General features: G+C 49.7%; 6 protein-coding genes across 6 annotated transcripts; 3 read left to right on the top strand and 3 right to left on the bottom strand.

The window, feature by feature from the left end:
- Positions 1 to 48: 48 nt before the first annotated feature.
- On the top strand, positions 49 to 1,831 carry K444DRAFT_712090 (uncharacterized protein). The gene has a single exon (XM_024888273.1). It carries the CDS (start codon positions 317 to 319, stop codon positions 1,376 to 1,378), a length of 1,062 nt encoding a protein of 353 aa, XP_024726865.1. The 5' UTR covers positions 49 to 316; the 3' UTR covers positions 1,379 to 1,831.
- K444DRAFT_286854 (uncharacterized protein) lies at positions 1,620 to 5,923 on the bottom strand. The gene is made up of 8 exons (XM_024871624.1): positions 4,273 to 5,923; positions 3,504 to 4,154; positions 3,377 to 3,393; positions 3,296 to 3,324; positions 2,930 to 3,151; positions 2,457 to 2,876; positions 2,276 to 2,407; positions 1,620 to 2,222 (listed from the first exon to the last, which is right to left on the bottom strand). Exons 1-8 carry the CDS (start codon positions 5,799 to 5,801, stop codon positions 1,812 to 1,814), a joined length of 3,411 nt encoding a protein of 1,136 aa, XP_024726866.1. The 5' UTR covers positions 5,802 to 5,923; the 3' UTR covers positions 1,620 to 1,811.
- An 818-nt stretch (positions 5,924 to 6,741) lies between these two features.
- K444DRAFT_502908 (uncharacterized protein) lies at positions 6,742 to 7,982 on the bottom strand (the record flags this gene model as incomplete). The annotated part of the gene is made up of 4 exons (XM_024873363.1): positions 6,742 to 6,808; positions 6,856 to 7,221; positions 7,293 to 7,842; positions 7,892 to 7,982. Coding segments are annotated over 4 exons (1,074 nt in total), but the record flags the coding sequence as incomplete, so codon positions are not given.
- A 1,122-nt stretch (positions 7,983 to 9,104) lies between these two features.
- K444DRAFT_670745 (uncharacterized protein) lies at positions 9,105 to 10,489 on the top strand. The gene is made up of 2 exons (XM_024887663.1): positions 9,105 to 9,824; positions 9,875 to 10,489. Exons 1-2 carry the CDS (start codon positions 9,335 to 9,337, stop codon positions 10,288 to 10,290), a joined length of 906 nt encoding a protein of 301 aa, XP_024726868.1. The 5' UTR covers positions 9,105 to 9,334; the 3' UTR covers positions 10,291 to 10,489.
- A 920-nt stretch (positions 10,490 to 11,409) lies between these two features.
- On the bottom strand, positions 11,410 to 13,628 carry K444DRAFT_287076 (uncharacterized protein). The gene is made up of 2 exons (XM_024871625.1): positions 12,610 to 13,628; positions 11,410 to 12,561 (listed from the first exon to the last, which is right to left on the bottom strand). The coding sequence occupies exons 1-2, from the start codon at positions 13,334 to 13,336 to the stop codon at positions 11,576 to 11,578; spliced, it is 1,713 nt and encodes a 570-aa protein (XP_024726869.1). The 5' UTR covers positions 13,337 to 13,628; the 3' UTR covers positions 11,410 to 11,575.
- An 864-nt stretch (positions 13,629 to 14,492) lies between these two features.
- Positions 14,493 to 17,536, top strand: K444DRAFT_622572 (HET-domain-containing protein). The gene is made up of 2 exons (XM_024882126.1): positions 14,493 to 14,517; positions 14,564 to 17,536. The coding sequence occupies exon 2, from the start codon at positions 14,641 to 14,643 to the stop codon at positions 17,101 to 17,103; it is 2,463 nt and encodes an 820-aa protein (XP_024726870.1). The 5' UTR covers positions 14,493 to 14,517; positions 14,564 to 14,640; the 3' UTR covers positions 17,104 to 17,536.
- The last annotated feature ends 97 nt before the right edge of the window (positions 17,537 to 17,633 follow it).

Here is a 17,633-nt window from a genome sequence, read left to right on the forward strand (position 1 = left end):
ACCTTATCGTTAGCGTTTTCCCAAATTCCTCATTTCTTCTGGGTATCTTACCTCTCCTAAGATCGACAAAGAACACAAGAGTTGGACAATGACCCTTTGTTACCATTTAACCCATGAAAGCCAAACAGAGCCGCACATATCGTTCGCCAGAACAATGCCTTGTGCTATGTCCATAGTTAGCTCCATACAATCCATTCTTCTCGCAAAACAACCTATTCCCTTCCCTCCTTAAATTCTTCCCCGTCCCCTGTTCCTATTCCCATCTCTCCAAGGCCAACTGAAACCCCCTGAATCTCACTAACATCAACTCATCGCCATGACGTCAAACACACGCCTCATTTTCGACCCCCACGGCGCAAAATGCCACAAGCTCCTTACCTTCTACCGCCTCTGCGGCCACGTCGAGACCTCCTACCTGCACACCTCCATGTGCGCACTCGCCATACGCTCTGGGCTCCAGCCCGGGCTCGCCGGGCTGACATTCTGCTGGTGTCCATTCCCACTATCAACCCACCTGACATACTGTGTCGGTAAGTGCAATGTCTGCCAGGAGACCGAAGAGCCAGGCGTGAATCGTGCTAACGAGCCGCATCGGAATGTACTGCGTGGCAGCCAAGCGAGCGTTAGCTGGACGAGGAGATCTTATACTGCGGAGAAGATACGGATGCTGGCTAAAAAGTGGAGGGGCTTGGTTAAAGAACAGGAACGTATGGTAGATACGAGGACTGAGAGGCTGAAGGGGGTAAAGGAAGTGGAGCGTACGAGACGGGAGAGAGAATTGCAGTGGGAACGTGCGTGGGAGCAGCATAAGAGAGAGACTGATCCAGACCACCAGGCGCCCATTATACATGGGGACGCGTTGTTTGAGAATGGGACTGCGGTAATCAGAACCTTCGAGCAGCGCCGACGAGTAAAGATCCTAGATCTCACGGACGATTTTTCGAGACCACGCACAGAAGATGATCTGCTAGAGATAGCACCTAAAGTCACTCCCAAGGATGGCGATTGCAGTATTTGCATGAACAAACTTTTCGAGCCTTCGTTGTTTTCGGTCGACAATGCTGAAGACGCTGTGGTGCGCTTCCAGGGCGGTTGCAGACATGCTTTCCATCGCCAGTGTATCATCACACTGTTGATCACTGACAAGGCACAGTGTCCGACGTGCAGAGCTCTTCATAAATTTGTGCTTAAGAACGGGTTTGATGACCCGAAATTCAGATGGATCTTGGAGAATCCTAGGGACACTTTGCCCGGACAAGTCGCTGAACATAGACTTTGGCAGGTATCAGGATATCTTCCTTTTGCACAAGAGTTGGACGGTAAGGACTTCAAACCCTTTGATGTGGAGGACCGGTGGGGTGATCTTGAAGCCCGCTAATCTACTGGATCCAAGCTTTGTACTTCTGGTCGTGTACCTTTGCAATTGACCCAGTGATATGTATTATAATTAAAACATTTTGTACACTACAATATTTAAAATTCCAGTAAATCACTCTTAAATGGCAATTGCTAGTGAGATTGCGAGAAGGTTAATGAATGCCAGGTAGAATTGGACGAAATCAAACTCGTAATTGGAAACTAAGAGGGACTGCGTCCAACAACAGGCCTCATTATCCTGTTGAGTATTGGAATTGCGTTGAAAATAAACTCGAGGATCTCGAAAGACAGCAAGGAGAAGTTAACGCAACAGAAAGTCCTTGAGGTAAAAGAAACACTCTTCGCAAACTTCAATCATTCCGTAACTGAACCGGAGTCTCGACTTCAACCGACTGTGTATATTGAAACAAACACGTGAAATAAAACCAAGAAGATCAACCTCCAGACTTGCCGTTCACTCCTTTCTCCGCATCAACAATTACCGTCTCTTTCACCACCTGCCTCCTCCAAAACGGGACTCTCTTCTTCGCCTGCTCCTTCTCCTCCGCAACCCCACTACTACTCGCATAATCGCCGTCGTTCTCCTCCCAACGCTTCTTCATATCTTTCTTCTGCCTCTCCCAGCGAATCTTGTGGAACCATTTCCAGTTGACGATGCGCTTCTCAAGTCGGACGATGACTTTGGTGATCGAGAGACGGGTTGTGTAGATGACCAGGAGCACCATTGGGAAGATGATTGCTATGGAGATGCCAAACATGTATTCGAAGACGAACTTCAAGTGCAAGTCTGAGGGAAACTCTACGATTCTGAGGCTGAAGATTGTGGCGATAAGGGAGAGAGGAGCCTGGGTAAGTGATGTCAGTCAAATATTGGCAGACGAAAGGTGGTGATGCTCACGAAGATGATTGTCACGAGGGTGAACAAAACCATGATATTCCCCTGTTGTTTGGTAGATTCTGCGGTCCAGCGTGCCGATCTGGCTTCAGAAACGTTTGCTTGCTTCTGCTTTAAGTCCAGGAGGTGAGTGAGCTGTGGTGATTAGCTCAAGCTTCTTTCACATATACCAAGCATTACTTACTGCTTTGTTGGCGTGCTCGGCCTGAACTTGAAGAGTTTTACGTCGTTTCTCCTGATCATCCACCATTTGATGCAACTTTCCAAAATGAAACGACGAACTGTATGGTGCCTCTTGGCCTGGTTTACTCGACCCTGTTGTTCCAGCATGGCTTCGTGGGGATTTTGGCGTGAAATCTTGGAACTCGCTCGGTTTAGCCATTGCTTGAGCAGCTTGTTCAAGTACAGTTCTCTGCGTTTCGAGAAGCACCAAAAGGATATGAAGTTCGTCTTGGATGTCTTTGACCTCTTTCAAGAGTTCAATCTCTTCATCAATGCTGTATAATGCCTGCGAATCGTTCGGTGCTTCAGGATCCTGGTGTGTCGAGCGCTTCTTCTTCGACTCTGCAGCGAATTTGTTGAAAACTTTCGTCTCTCTATCGGTCTTTTAAGCCGTTGTCAGCACGAATCGAGGCAACCGGAGCGTATTGGCCCTACCACTGAAGCAATGGCACTTTCATACACATCAAGAATCTGCATCACTCCGTATGGGGTGCGTCGTTTGCAAAATGTCTCGAGACATTTGTACACGATCAGCTGCGCAAGATCATACACTGACTCTAGCGGAGGTCTGTTGACGAAGGTCAAGTATTTATGAATGCTGTTCAAGACGTCTCTTGAGTCCTCTTCGCTGATCGCCTTTTCGTCATCACGACTCCACTAAAGGAAAGCGGTGTTAGTGTCTTCTTCATCCAGCAACAGCTTGGGGAGGGGACTGCAGATTGAGGTTATACTAGAAGTAAGATGCAGAGCCCCAGAAAATAAAATGATAGGATGCTGGAGAGGGCTTAGGCTTATGCTTACATTCTGGGGAAAGCTTGTTATAATAGTATCTATGGTTACACTTGGTCAGCAGTGACACATATCACAGGTAGCTACACTGACTGTCATCCAAGATCCAACTAGATAACGGGGGAGTTAGCAATTGCTCAATCGGGATTGTTTCGGGAGAGGACATTGTCTTAGGTAAATCTTATGAAACAGTCGCAAAGAGGAAAGGGTTTCTCCTTACAGCCACAATTGATCCACCATCATAACGAATCGCGGTTCTTTGTTCTCACTGCTTGGCGTGTTGCTAGGCAGCCTTGAGAGTCCAGATTGGATTGCCATTGGTGATAGGCAATCTCCGGTATCATGACTTTCAAGGGAGGCATCTCGATGTTCAAAAGCTGGTCCGTCATCCCTGATATTGTCGAGATGAAAAGAGTAATCGTGTTCTTCGGCGGCGGGCATGGCGAAGTCGTACTCCTCCTCATCAACTGGTGCCTGATGATTGCGCTTCCAGACGTTATGATAATATCTGGTTATGACCTGGTCTTGATCGCGCTCCTTGGTATCCTCAAGCATGTGATAATAGAATTGATCAAGCGTGCGTCGAGGATGGACCGGCGGTTGATTGTAGAGGTAAGCACATAGCATCTTTTCGTTCTTGCTCCAATTTGGGTTCTCCTGTATGGCCTTCAAGTCCGGGATGCTTCTGTGTGACTGCTCGGGGCTGTCGAGGTTATCGAGATCGTTTTTTCGGCCCAGCCGAACTGTCTCCATTACATAATTCATCTCAGCCCTATTCTCTTCCGTTTCCCAATGGACGAAAGGTATGTGTAAAGCCAATGCACTTGACAACCTTTGGGTTCCATCTCTATCCAGTGTCATGTTTCGACAGCTAGGTAAAGGGGGAGTCAGCAATTGCTTAATTGGGATTGTTTCGGGAGAGGACATTGTCTTAGGAAAATCTCATGGAACAGTCATAAATAGGAAAGGGTTTCTCCCCCAACACCTACAATGCTCTTAGCGCACGAGACTGCGGGCGAGGTTCCAACGAAACTGGATGTGTGTGGTCTTGATGAACAATCTTGAAGGGCTCTCGAGAAAGAATCAAATCTCGCTTTCTCTGTTCATCTGGACTGCGCCGTTCGTAGATTCTGCGAATCAAATCCTCAGCCCATCCAAGATGATTAGCTGGAATGTGATACCATCTACAAGTTGCTAAAGAGGCGGCACCGGAACCTTTCGCAATGGAGGCAACCCCCTGAGAACCGTACAAAAGTTCGTCGAGGGATGGCGAGGGCGAGACGATCCGATGGCCACCATTGGGACGGAAATCGAATTCAACGACTGGAATCTCGAAGCCAAATCCCGGGAATCGGACATGTTTCTGCTGAGTTCCAATTTCCTTTTGAGGGTTTGGAAGAGGTAGATTTGCAAGTAGATTTTGTAAGGGGCCTGGAACCCATTCTCCTCTCTGCTGGGCGGCCCGTCGTTCATCATTCGTTTCCTCCACCTTCTCTTTGATAGTCTCGGCACTTCCAACAATCAACCTGAAAAGGTGATCGACATCTTTCAACGCATCTCTGCTAGGAACCGGAGAGGATGATTGAGTCGGCTTTATATCCTCACCTGTGTTCTCCTCAGGCTCTGATGTCATTTCGGCACCTGCGAAAGTCTGAACCCGTTGAGAAGTTGTGTTCTCGTGATGATTAATCTGGGCCTCGCGATCGTATAGATGCCATCTTCCTAGTTCTAATTTCGCGATCCTCTCTTCGTCAGGCGACAACGGTTTTGCTTCATTGTTGAGCAAGATCCTCACGATGGAGTCGTGGCCTCTTGAAGCGGCACAATATACAGCTGTTCTGTCCCTGGAATCTCGAGCATCAACGTCAAAATTACCCGACTCCAACAGCAAGTTGACAATTTCTTCACTCCCTTCTAATGTTGCAGTATGAAGAGGATTGCTGGATGTATCATCGATAGTCGGGTCGTCCGACAAGAGTTGCTCTACACGATTGACATCGCCATCCTTAATGGCAACTTGCAGAGCCGTTTCGTCTGGAGCATTCGGGGTTTTGACAGGGTGTGCCTGTGCATGATAGGCGTGGAAATCTCCATGGTCTCGTGTTTTTGACGATCTTCTGCGGCGGTTCTTGGGTCTGGATCTTCTCTTTTTCCTCGAAGTTCTTGGAATGCCATCCTCGTGCTCTTGTACAGCTGCTAAGTTAAATGAAGACGATGGATCCGGTGTGGAGCCAGAGGCCTGAGATGACCTGGAGATTCTTCTGCCGAGTACCTGTGCAATGGAAGGCCGCCTGAAAGAAGGCTGTGGTGATGCATTGCGCGGTCTTGCCAAATCGGCAGAATGATCCCGGATAGGCTCCTCGAAACCAATAGACCCGCGATGAGCACCTTCATTTGAGGTGCCGCTGTTCTTCCGATTCACGCTGAAAGCAAGAGTACCCGTGGTGTTTTCCGCAGATGGGCGACCCTCGAGGCTACGCGCCATGTCTGCGTAAGATCTGGTAAATGGTTGCGACATGGTCGATGATTTGTGCAGCAGATGAGAGATCCGCCAATCACTGCTGTAGGCGACTATGATACGATTGAGTAAATCGTGATAATTGGTCTAAAGTTAGGTCTTATGGAAGCCTGTGTGCAACATTCTCATTTGAAGTCCTGGGGCGAAGAGCCTCATCCTCTGAAGCCTTGCAGATGCCCAACTACAGGCTCATCATCCATGCCAGCTGAACATACCTTGTGCCCCGCTTCATATCCAGAGCCTTCTCAATGGCATACTTCAGAACGGGGGGGTTTTCTTTCCCGTGCCGTGGATCTCGAATCTTTTGGGAGGGCTGCACAAAATGGCGTTCCAGCGATCCAATGACTGGAGCTGATACCGTCTTCGTGGAACGTGGGCACGACACTCTGTATTTGATTGGCAAACCTGGTACTCAGAGGCCTCGATGGTGTGCAGAGGAGTGTCTCTGACACATAAGGCTGAGTGGCTCTTGGTGGGATGTCCTGGTGGGGAGTTTGCCCTGTTGAGCGAGGTGTTGGAGGCATTGTGAACGGACGAGCAGATATCATGATAGACTCTGCGGAAGAAAGCAAGGAGTATGCGATCATATCATGCGGGAAGAATAGTATCGCAATGAAAGAATGTAAAAGGATGAAGTCGCGATGGATGGGAGATGAGGTGTTGCAGTTAGGTTCGCTAGCGTCGGTTGAGATTGAAACACGCCACACTTCACTTCAACTCAACTCGTTACTACTTTAAGCGACGTGAATATGAAGAAATAAATTGCGGCTAGAAGGTTACAGTGCTTTTATTGTTCGTAAACCGTGTTCGCTGATAAGAATACATCATTATATCTTCATATCCTGCCATCGTTGTTATGGATAGCCTCCAATCCGTCCCTGCGCCCTTTCCCGAGCCCGCTATAATAAAATTATACAGAATTAAAATGCGCATTAGGTTCTGGCTTCGTATAGAAAACGCTTTCTAGAGCGTCTCGGATCTCAAATTCCTCCAAGACAGCGCCAAACCTAAATCCCGTCGGCATTGGCACAAAGAAAGACAGTGAAAGACATACCCGTAACACCTGACTTTACCGCCCAGTTCTTGACACATATTCTCAAAGTCTTCGGTTCGTAATTCGGAGAATCTTGGATGCGCCAAGACCATACCCCATGCCATGACAGGAGTGATCTCGCCATCCAGGTTAAGTCTTTTGCTTAGGTCGAGTAGGTTTGCCAAATCTGGTTTTGAAAGATCCCATGTCTTCGGGGCATTGCCGTTCATATGGTTTGGGCCGTGTCCAAATGGTACTTCTGGGTTATTCTCGACGAAGGGATCGGGGGGACAGGAGGCCATGAGAGCGTGACCACAAGGATCGCCTTCGGGTTCACTCGCTCGTTCGACAAGAAACTGCATATGATCCATACAAGGGCGTTCGAGCCTGTGTGTTGTAAAGTTGCCGTTAGCTTCTAATGGGGAGGCGACAAGTATGCATTCGAAGGATCGCCGTACGTTAAGACGAAGTCAATGCCTGCTTGATCATAGTCCACCCCTTGTTGAACCTGTTGTTGAGCTGTACTCCGGCCATGGCCATTCATGGAGAGATCAGGAGAAGCCGAGCCTAGGAAATTAGGATTCGAGTTGGCCTGGATTGGAGGTGGGCTGTACCCTTGGGATCCGGGCGCGTAGCTACCAGATATACTACCACTTGATGTATAACCAATACTGGGATTCTGCACAAGCTCATCTACCCCACCAGTGCCGCCCCATGGTATGCCATGTTGAGCAAGAAGTTGCTTCAATTGTCGGTTCTCCTCAGCGAGAGTTTCTTTGTCGCGCGAGACATTGCTAAAGTTCTCCTTCAACCGAAGAACTTCTTGCTCGAGGGCCTTGATATATAATTCCTTCCGCTCCCGGTGTGTCCTACGCAACGTTAGCCATGCAGACTGCATGCGTCGCGTGCCTACTTGCCGTTGAGCTTGTCGGTTGAGTTCTTGTCTCCTTGTTAACGCAGGTTTGCTGTCGGGCTTCGGTCCTCTCCTCTTCGGCTGTTGGCCATCGACTGAGCGACGTCAGTGTGCGGCACATCGAGCTTGGGAGGGGTCACTCACCGCGAGTGTTCTTCTTCTCAGTCAAGTTCTTAAGGAATCCCAGACTCATGGAGAGGGGGCTCTTCCCGCTATCTGACTGGCCGCTCCCATATCCACTGCCTCCGGACTTGTTGCCATATTGATCGGGGGGCGATGCCGCAGACATGGCTGCGGGACTGCGGGACGAGGCTGAGGTCTCCCAGGACTCAAGCGCAGGCGTCTGCTGGTCGCTCTGATTTCCATTAGCCATGTTCTGCTGTCTGCTACGATGGTGATTCATGTCGTGGTTTGATAGGAGAGGGGAGGTTGGCCGTGGCTTCGCACGCCGGCTAATTTGGAATGCAGTGCATGACTTACCAGCAAAACGGTATTTGGGACCGACCGTCAGACTGCAGTTTGGGCTCGTTGAATGGTGGGTAGAAGCTCGCTCTGGGGATGCGCGGGGGCGATTGAGGTATTTGGAATTGCGAGTTGGAGGCCTCAGGGAGAGTCCAGACGCTGGATGGGCTTGATCGTCGCAGGGATTGGATTCGAGGATGGTTCAGCAAAGAAATCGGACGAAAACAGTGTGCAAGAATCAGGCGAAAGCAGCGTCGACAAAGTTTGCTCGGCGTGAAGTCTGCGGAATTGGAGAGCTGTTGGGTTGGTCTGCGATGAGCTCTGTCTAGTTGCTTCCTTGCTTCTCCGTGGGATATCGGCGTAAAAGTAGTCGAGCTCTAGTTGACACACACGACACCAAACATCCGGCTATGACCCCATTCCGAGAATTTGGGGCAGTGCAACGAGAAATGATCCCTACCTGGCTGAAAATCGAGATCTATCGTATTTGGTGATGATGAGTAACGGCAGAGAGTTGGGTAAGCAGGTGGGGCGATGAATGGGTGATGAATGTGTGGTGAAGGGTGCGCTGTTGGGAGGTCGCGAATGAGAAGCAGCAGCGGCCGCCCGCGAAGCATTTCGGCTGATGCTCTAACTCGTGGACCCCGTGGTGTTTCGCACGCCTGCAGTTCCTGCTGCTTCACGCCTCCAACGCCATCCAACGCCCTCCCATCAGCGATGCCCAATTCGGGACGTGGTGCCCCGCCAGACCTCGACCAGTGCCGAGGACCCCCATGGACCCCCTTCACACAAACCTGGTCTTTGGGGAGCCTCATGCCGAGCGACCTCAGAATACGAGCGTCTTCTGCATCGCCGTTCGCTCAATACCAGAACCAGCAACCTTATATCAACGTAAGCGGAGGTGGCTCAGACAGCCAGACTCCCGTTGAACGGGCCAGAGGCAGCGGGGAAGAAGGGCCTGGCGGGAAGTGTGCCCAGTGAGGCCTGGTGGGACTAGCGAGGACTGACGGCCGTGCATGCTGCACATATGCGTGGGACCAACAGCACACAGGTCCTTACCGCTAGTTACACAGCACAACACCTTGGACCCTTCTTTCTCCTTATCCAGAAGGTCAACTCTCCATCATGGCCGCGGGAAAGTGGTTGACGGACCTGCGGGGTTTATTGATTGTCATACCATGGGCGCTCTCCCTAGTCGTCATGGACCTGACCCTCTCTTTCCTCCTACCAATCAGTTACCTTTTTCCTAATTGGGTTTACAACGCCTCGTCCTTCATCGCCTTTGCCAATTGGAACTGGATCCAATGCATCTTCGAGGTCTTCAACGGGGGGAAGATCACCATGTCTGGTGACGTGCTGCCAGAGGGTGAGTCTGCCATCGTCATTGCAAATCATGTAAGCTGGACGGACTTTTATATGATCCAGGCACTGGCTGTCCGGGCAGGTATGCTGGGCCGATGCCGCTGGTTTGCCAAAATCGAACTTCGATGGGTACCTCTACTGGGCTGGGGCATCTGGGCTATGGGTATGCCCATGGTGAGTCGCAAGTGGACAAAGGATAAGAAAGAGCTGGACCGTGTCTTTGCTGGCATCACGGTGAGAAAGTGGCCAACATGTAAGCGCAGCCCCGCAGCACTCTAAACCTGACTGCTAACCATCATCTAGGGCTTATCAGCTTCAGTGAAGCAACGAGATACACACCAAAGAAGGCCGAGGCCGCCAGAGTATGGTGCAAAGAGAACGACAGACCGATGCCGAAACATCTCCTCTATCCCCGAACAAAGGGCTTCGTCACCACGGTCCAACACCTGCGGAAGGCGAAGCACGTTGTGGCCGTGTACGATGTGACGATCGCATACCAACATAAGCATAAGTTTTTGGAGGCTCCAACGATATGGGAGTCCCTAAGTTGTCCCGTTTTGAGTGGGAAGAGAGGATCCAGAGTCCATGTCGATGTTAAGAGGATACCACTGGTGGACCTACCAGAAACAGATGCCGAGCTGGCAAAGTGGTTAGAGACAAGATGGATGAAAAAGGGGGGGTTCTTGGAGGGAAAGAGAGAGGAATGGTCGAGGTCCTGAAGCCGGCCAATGAGGCTGAGCGTGCCAAGTGGTCACGTGCCTCGCGGCGCAACTGCAAGTTGAAGCTGTTAGCAGAAGCCTAAAATGCGACTGAGAGAGTTCTTTGTCTATCGGCCTTTGAGCGCACAATCTATCCCTAAATGTCGTTCCCAAAATTCAAATATAAAGAATAAAGAATAAAGAAACACTCAACCTCCAGCCCAAACCTCACTTCATTTCTCTCATTTCTTGTTGCTTCTCAATTCAATTACACATATCACTGGGAGAGAAGTCGCAACACCAATTGTGTTCTACTCCTAGTCCAAACTTGCCGGCATATATTTCACAACATTGAACATGCCATTCCACTCCCCATCCTTCCAATCAAACCTCATGCCTTCCTCCTCTCCGCTTTTGCCCCCACACGACACTTCCCGCCAAGCCCGTCCCTCCATGGACATCTCCTTCCTCGACCTCCCCTCCCCTTTTCATGCCACCTCCTTGTCCTTCACAGATTGCTCGCCACCAGTTTCCCCCTTCTCGCCTTCCCAATCGATACCGAGACTCACCTCCCAAAAGGGTAGATGTCAACGCTCTACAGTGTGGTGGAAACCAAACCGTCTGCCAAGAACTGACGAAGGAGTAGAGGAGGGGCTATTAACTCAAAGCAGCATGGGTAGTCTATCGGAGGAAGGGAGATGGACAGCGAGGAGGGTAGCGAGAGAGAGGGTTAGGGGACCGCTTGAGGTGTTGGTGTTGTTTGGGGTAGCCATAGTGTTGATTGGGATTGTGGTTGTCTGCATACGGATGGGTGGGGTTGTAAAAGCGCCTGGGGAGCATGGAGTGGAGACGGCTATGGGGATGATGGGAGAGATGGGGTTGGGGCCAAGGGTTTGAGTGAGTGAGGTGGGAGGATGGGCGATCAGGAAGGAGGGGCCGGTCATGAATTCAATCAAAGTAACGCTGATTTTGCTTTCTTCTCAATATTTGAGCTGTTTTTCATGATCTATCACCAAACATCTTGAATCAACATGGATGGCAACTTCTCTCATTATCCCAATGTTTATACGGGAAGCATTTATCGAGTTGGACATACTCGGATCCCGAATCTAGCTGTCCGTTTTGGGAAAGCGATTTGAACAGCTCTCTGAGCTGAAAAGCTGGATGCAGCAATGTATTAAATGGTATCCTGTCGCGTAAAATTCCTTTCTTGACCAGCTTAAGATACAACTTGTGCATATATATTTGTGCCAATCAATTCAACCGTAGCCGTGATCATCAAGTCATAACCGCTCCTTCACATGCTTTACACCACGCTACTTGTCGACGTTTGCAGCACCTCAACCTCCTCCAACTCAACCCCTTCATCCCTCTTCCCATTCTCCTCCCTCACCTCCTCAAACCCCCACCATCCCGTCTTCTCTTCCTTCTTTGCATATTTCCCCCTTACCCCATTCAGCCACCCACTCACCCCGGGATACGCAAACGGAATTAGCACAACCAGCACCGTGAGCGGCAGCGCCACAGCCCACAACATCCAGAAATTCCTCGCGCCAGGACCGTACTGCGTCTGTATTCCCAGTACCGTAGCGACTGTCTCAGAAGGCAGGAAGATTGTAGCGACGAGCGTGAGGAACGAGATTCCCCTGTTCTCACGCAAGCTTTGGCGCCCTTCGCTGATAGCAACGAGGGCCATGAGGAGACTGATATCCTTCTCGATTCGGGAGATGGTGATGCCCATGTTGGCAAGGACGTACTTGAAGTCCTCTTCGAGGTCATGAGCATATCGTTCGGCGAATGTGGCATCGCCGGTATTTCCCTGTGATGTTGTTTTCGCGGAAGGCCACAAGGCCTGGCCCCGTTTTTCACACTGCGAGGCAGCTTCTACCACTAGTTCGTGGTCTTTGTTGCAGCGCCTGCGGATCCTGTAGAGCTCTTTGAGGTGCTGCTCTAATTCCTGAAATGTCGGTTCTTTGTTTTCGAGGTGGCGTTCGATATTCGCCAGCTCGCGTTTGACGTATTCGTCCACAACGACCCATTCTGAAGCAATGATTCTGTAGCCTTCGTACAAGGCGAGAAAAGTATTTGTGGCGCATGTGTTGATGTACGTCTCGTCTTTGAAACATCGTTGCTTCAGGGAAGAGCAGAATGCTTTTTTAAAACTCTGCCGGATCGCGTCGCCGTCGAATTCATCGTCCCCGTTGGGTCGTAGGTTGGGGTTGCGGTACTCCGGCGGGCCTAAGACGCCGTACTTTCCTCTCAGTTGAAACGGTCTATCGAGTAACATTATCGCTGTAGAGGTAAGCACATGGCCCAATCGACCTGACTTGGTAAACGTACCTATCCAGCCGTTGCAGTTCATTTTCTTCTTGCACCATACACTAAAACATTGTCTTGTAAATGCAATTGGAGGGAAGTTGTCCTCTGGCCCCGTGATTGGCTGTAATCTCCCTGCCGAATGGCCAAGTCTTGTGTTCTTCATATCCGGCCATATCACACTGCGCGCACGTATGCTGGCATCATCTTCTTCGTAAAGCTCCCGAGTTGACACGTATCGTAGCAACAGGAAGTCCTCTGCATTCCTGGTTGAAGGAAGTGAAGTCAGTCTCTCTGGCACCTTCTCACGCATCTGGTACCATGAAAGAACATTTGTGTATTGTGCAAAGAACTGCGGGTCGATATCGTAATACCCACCTAAGAGGGTAAGAGTGTCCGAGCAGATATTTTCAATAATGATCAATTGAGACGATGGAGAATTATCCGCCAGGGATGGCAACCGTCCAACGAGATCATGTGGGTTCTGCAAATCTGTAATTGAGAATTCTGATGAAAGGTCTCCCTCTCCAGGTATGTTGACTATCGATATATCCGGGGGGATGTTACAAGCTGCACCTTCTTCGAGTATCTTTTGCAAAGCGCCAGTGGAGAAATGACACGAATATCCATTTTCGATGAATTTCCCCAAAGATTCCAACCCAGGCCAAGGGGTAATCGTGTACTTCGACAATCGTTTTATCCGTTCGCGATACCTGTTTCTAATCTCATGTGATTGAATTGTAGATGCCATCCTTGTAGCGGCCACCGCTCTCGATGCAAGTAAAAAAAAATAGCAAAACACAATTGAAAACTAGTCACCGATGATCTTGGGCTTCGAACTTAATGTATGCCCTATTAGAAAGCATTATATAGGACGGGACGTGGGCGTGGCTGAAAAGAGATAAAATCGATAAGCCGATATGCAGCCACAGCAAGCAGGCTACCGAATTGTCCATGCGAAGAACGACTGAGGCCCTCTGGCGCTTCTGAACGTGATTTTGACTGGACAACGACTTTCTCGTCCACACCCTTCTTGTGTAACACTTCCAAGGGCAGCCAATTCAATAAATAAGTACTGACAAAGGCGGTGTGCAGAATAGTTTCCCGTCCCCCACACTCACAGCCGCGACAAGTCTGCAGGTGGAGAAAGGCGCCAACTAGTCACGTGGACGTGGAAGCCGGGATTCGTTGACAAGATAAAACGCATCAATCAGCTTGAAATATCGAAGGCCATATGAAAAATTCACGACATCATAGCCTTGGAGTCTTGCTTCTCTTATCCCAGTTTCAGCATAGTCACCCTTTCTCACTTCAACTTCCGAGAGCTTTTCACCGATGAAGCCTTACTTTCAAGGGAGATTGAGAAATTGTTCCAACCGCAGGAGGTTGTATTCATTCAAACCGCATGCGTTTGACGAACTGAACGATATGGTTGAACGGGTATTGGTTAGGAAAGGGGTTGAGAGGTGTCATTTGCTGCTGTTATCGCCCTGCCCAGCTACAGACTATTCACTCTGTACCGCCGGGAATCACTTGACATTCATCTATGCTCAGATTTAGTCGCACATTTAGCCCCTAGCGCCGCTCTCCATGGCTCGATACTCGGTGAGCTATTGAGGAGAGGGTTGAGTCCTATAACACCCCTAAATAGAAAATTGTGATATAAAGTAACGCGTAACCTTAAAGTAAGCATAAGAAAAAGTGACCAATCATTCTTTATAGACTGCAAGGCTGGGCGTAGGTTGTGAGTTAGAGTGGGAACTACGCCACGGCATACGCGGACGATGATTCTCAGCCTTGCTGCGTCCTACGCGCACCCCTCCACGTCACCACCAATATGGCAAGAAAATTTCACCACCCTCTTTAATTTTCATGATGTCTTGAATTGTGCATCCTTCCTAGGTGTTTGATCGTCTTGATGCATGCAATAATCTAATGTCTTGTTAATTAATTCAATTCGAACCTCTTGAGGACATACCTTGCTTCGACCAATCAGCATCCAGCAAACCTCGACTTAGCACCACCATCTTCTAAACACAATGAAGCATCAAAATCATGGGAGTTTCTTACAGCGCACTCCGTGAAAAGGATGAGATCCGTCTCCTTCGAATCGAACCCGGCACTGGCTCCGCACAGGTGAAATGCAGCCTCGTTCACGCTCGACTCCGTGAAAGTCCAACATACGACGCCGTTTCGTACATGTGGGGACTCGACCACGGCCCCGGGAGTACTAAAACTACCCTGCTGGCCATAGACGGCGGTCGGACAATGGAGGTGCAAGAGAATTTGGGGAGCGCGCTGAGATATCTGCGGCTGCGAGATAAGGCCAGGGTGCTGTGGGTTGATGCGATTTGTATTAACCAGGCAGATCCTACAGAGAGAGGACATCAGGTTGCGCAGATGGGGATGATTTATTCGCAAGCAACGACTGTGAGAGTTTGGCTCGGTTTGCCGGATGAACTTTCCCCAAAAGCTTTCCGATTTCTGGAGAATCCGGGAACAATCAGGAGGATGAAGGAGGGAATAATTGAGTTGGATGGTTGGGAGGCGGTTGCGAGTTTGTGTAAGAGAGAGTATTGGGATCGGCTGTGGATTATCCAGGAGTTGGTTCTCGCGGCTCGAATCGAGATCCATTGTGGTGTGAGAGTGCTGCCGTGGGAGCTTTTCAGTAATGCGCTCTTTGCTTTGGAGGCAGGACTCCAGGCATTCGCATGCGTTTTGACTCCGTTTCGAGCAGGCGCTATTATAGCGAGAGTCGTGGACTCCGCAGCTATGAAGATCTGTCGACAAAGGCGTGCCCATACGGAGAGCGGCCCAGTAACAGAACTTGCTTCCCTCCTGTCTTTGTTGTGGATCCATAAAGACGCCAAGTGCGTGGACATCAGAGACAAAGTATTCGGTATGCATAGTTTTGCTCCTGAATGCTGCAGACTGTGTGTACCAGTCGACTATACATGCTCCGCTTACACATTGTGCCAGAGGCTGTTGGAACATGATATCCATTTCCATTCCGATGGGAGACGCAATGGTGGCAGGGATAGACTTGTTCGTCAGTCACTGAACCTTCATGGCCTCATTGTGAAGGGCGCGTTGAATCAGATTCATTCGAAGAACTCCTTTGAAGTTGGAAGTCCGGACTTAGAAGCAGAAATCCAAGAAGGAATACCAAGTTCTCAGACGCCAAGTCCGATCATTGTTCTCGGGAATGAGTTAGGACGAGTCGCCTTTGTCACAGCTCCGCTGAAGCCCTTATTCGTCGAAGATGGATCCTTAATTGTACCACGTGCAATGGTTGATTCGTTCCAGGAGATGAGATTCGGATTCGAGGAGAGCGAAACGCCGGCCTTGACGACCCGGATAACAAGAGCCCTCCGACAAATTTGGAGGAACAACGAAATGGATATACTTTCGAGGCCAGGAAATAAAACAGCGCCGATCTTGGAAATGGTGGATCTGCACCGCCCAGAGCTGCAGGATGACCCCGCTATCCATGGCCTGCAGACATTTATGAAGTTTTGCTGCGAATTCCTCCGAGCATCAGACTTCTTGGGCGCTAATCCACAGTATGGAGATTGCCAAATGTATCTGGCAAGAGCTGGAATCGAAGATGGGTTCAGCTGGAAGGTCGGGTTTGCTCCGGTAGGAACGGAAGTTGGAGATTCGGTGTGCAGCTTCAAGGATACAAATATCATTGCCATTGTGCGCAACATTGGTGGTGATCATACCATGGTTGGCCAAGGCTCGACATTAGCTCCTCCACAATCGAAATCAGCGCCCCAGACCGGTAATGTTGTGAATATTCAATTTGATCTTTCGAGACTTCAAATGTTTAGCAGAATTCATCAACCATTTGAATTACCCGATTACCGCGTTGCCTTACTTATGCCACCAAAGTCGACCAACAGATCTCGTGGCCTTCTGGTCGAGAGGAGAAATCCTACAGAAGTGTCGCCTAGCTCAAAAGGACAACATGTTTCCACTACATCATCTCACAACAACACCGAACTAGGACAACCACAGAACGGTAAAGAAAGGCCCAGTTCTTCTCCAGAGGCTTCCGACTCTTCAAGGAGGAAGGGAAAGCAACCTGCAAGAACGTACTCGTGTCTAAGGTGCAGAGCAACCTTTGAGACCTCAAGGGACAATCTCATTCATGCGGCTACGTGGTCGCATCAGCAATGCAATAAGTGTCAACGATGGAAATCATGGCAGTCGAGTACTTCGACCACATCGACAACACCAATTTGCGCCCAGTGCAGTGTAGAAGATACGGGCTATGTTTTTGATCTGCCAGGCAGGCCCCGGGAGGCAGCACGGATTTCTTGGCAGACAGATGCCCTCAGCGATCGGACAGACGACGGTTTCCGAGATTCTATCATCACCCAGTCAGATGACATGTCATCCAGTGCCACGACAGTATCAGAAATAATAACGGAGTGTTCTGACGAGACCTATACGAATATCAGGGAAATATGGAGGTCATGTATGCTTGCAAATGACGGGCCATTCTTCCGATGAAAACCCAAGACTTGTTGGTCAGATGGGAATGGAGGCAAAAGCAGAGGATCGAGCTTGTACGAGGGTCAGCGAGGACAAAGAAGCTCCAGATATGAAGCAAATAAGAACGGAGGCTCGTCTTTGGGATAAGGCAACTCTGGCCCGCTCTGGGCAGTCACTCTCACATCACTCATCCGGCGATGAAGGTGCAGCAACGGCCTGGACCACAGTTCGATGGCCTTCAAGGCATCGTGCATGCAGGCTTGCACAGCCTCACAGCTCCTGCTGCAAGTACAGGCTCTCGTAGCAGGCCTCATGTTGGGACTGCTATCGTCAGCAAAACATGACAAGATATCTGAGGGTCTGAGGAAGATAGATCAAGGACTCCACATTTACAGTACTGTACAAGGGAGACCGTCGAATAGAGGTACACAAAGCAAAATATATGAGCAATAAAACTCTTGTGCATCTTCCCACTATGCAAAGTTTACGTGTGTATGCGAGCATGGCGATTGAGAAAGTTGAAATCAAGTCTCAGGGGGCGAACACTC

This window comes from Hyaloscypha bicolor (genome assembly GCF_002865645.1).
Source record: "Hyaloscypha bicolor E unplaced genomic scaffold K444scaffold_189, whole genome shotgun sequence".
Lineage (NCBI taxonomy): Eukaryota > Fungi > Ascomycota > Leotiomycetes > Helotiales > Hyaloscyphaceae > Hyaloscypha > Hyaloscypha bicolor.

Bases quoted from the DNA above. Each gene is read 5' to 3' on its own strand.
- K444DRAFT_287076 (XM_024871625.1), bottom strand. From the start codon at position 13,336: ATGGCATCTACAATTCAATCACATGAGATTAGAAACAGGTATCGCGAA. The intron at 12,562-12,609 runs GTACGTTTACCA...TTACCTCTACAG, and splicing joins GAACTGCAACGGCTGGATAG to CGATAATGTTACTCGATAGA.
- K444DRAFT_286854 (XM_024871624.1), bottom strand. From the start codon at position 5,801: ATGTCGCAACCATTTACCAGATCTTACGCAGACATGGCGCGTAGCCTC. The intron at 3,152-3,295 runs GTAAGCATAAGC...GCTTTCCTTTAG, and splicing joins TAACAAGCTTTCCCCAGAAT to TGGAGTCGTGATGACGAAAA. The intron at 2,877-2,929 runs GTAGGGCCAATA...ACGGCTTAAAAG, and splicing joins AAAGTGCCATTGCTTCAGTG to ACCGATAGAGAGACGAAAGT.
- K444DRAFT_622572 (XM_024882126.1), top strand. From the start codon at position 14,641: ATGGGAGTTTCTTACAGCGCACTCCGTGAAAAGGATGAGATCCGTCTC.
- K444DRAFT_670745 (XM_024887663.1), top strand. From the start codon at position 9,335: ATGGCCGCGGGAAAGTGGTTGACGGACCTGCGGGGTTTATTGATTGTC. The intron at 9,825-9,874 runs GTAAGCGCAGCC...ACCATCATCTAG, and splicing joins GGTGAGAAAGTGGCCAACAT to GGCTTATCAGCTTCAGTGAA.
- K444DRAFT_712090 (XM_024888273.1), top strand. From the start codon at position 317: ATGACGTCAAACACACGCCTCATTTTCGACCCCCACGGCGCAAAATGC.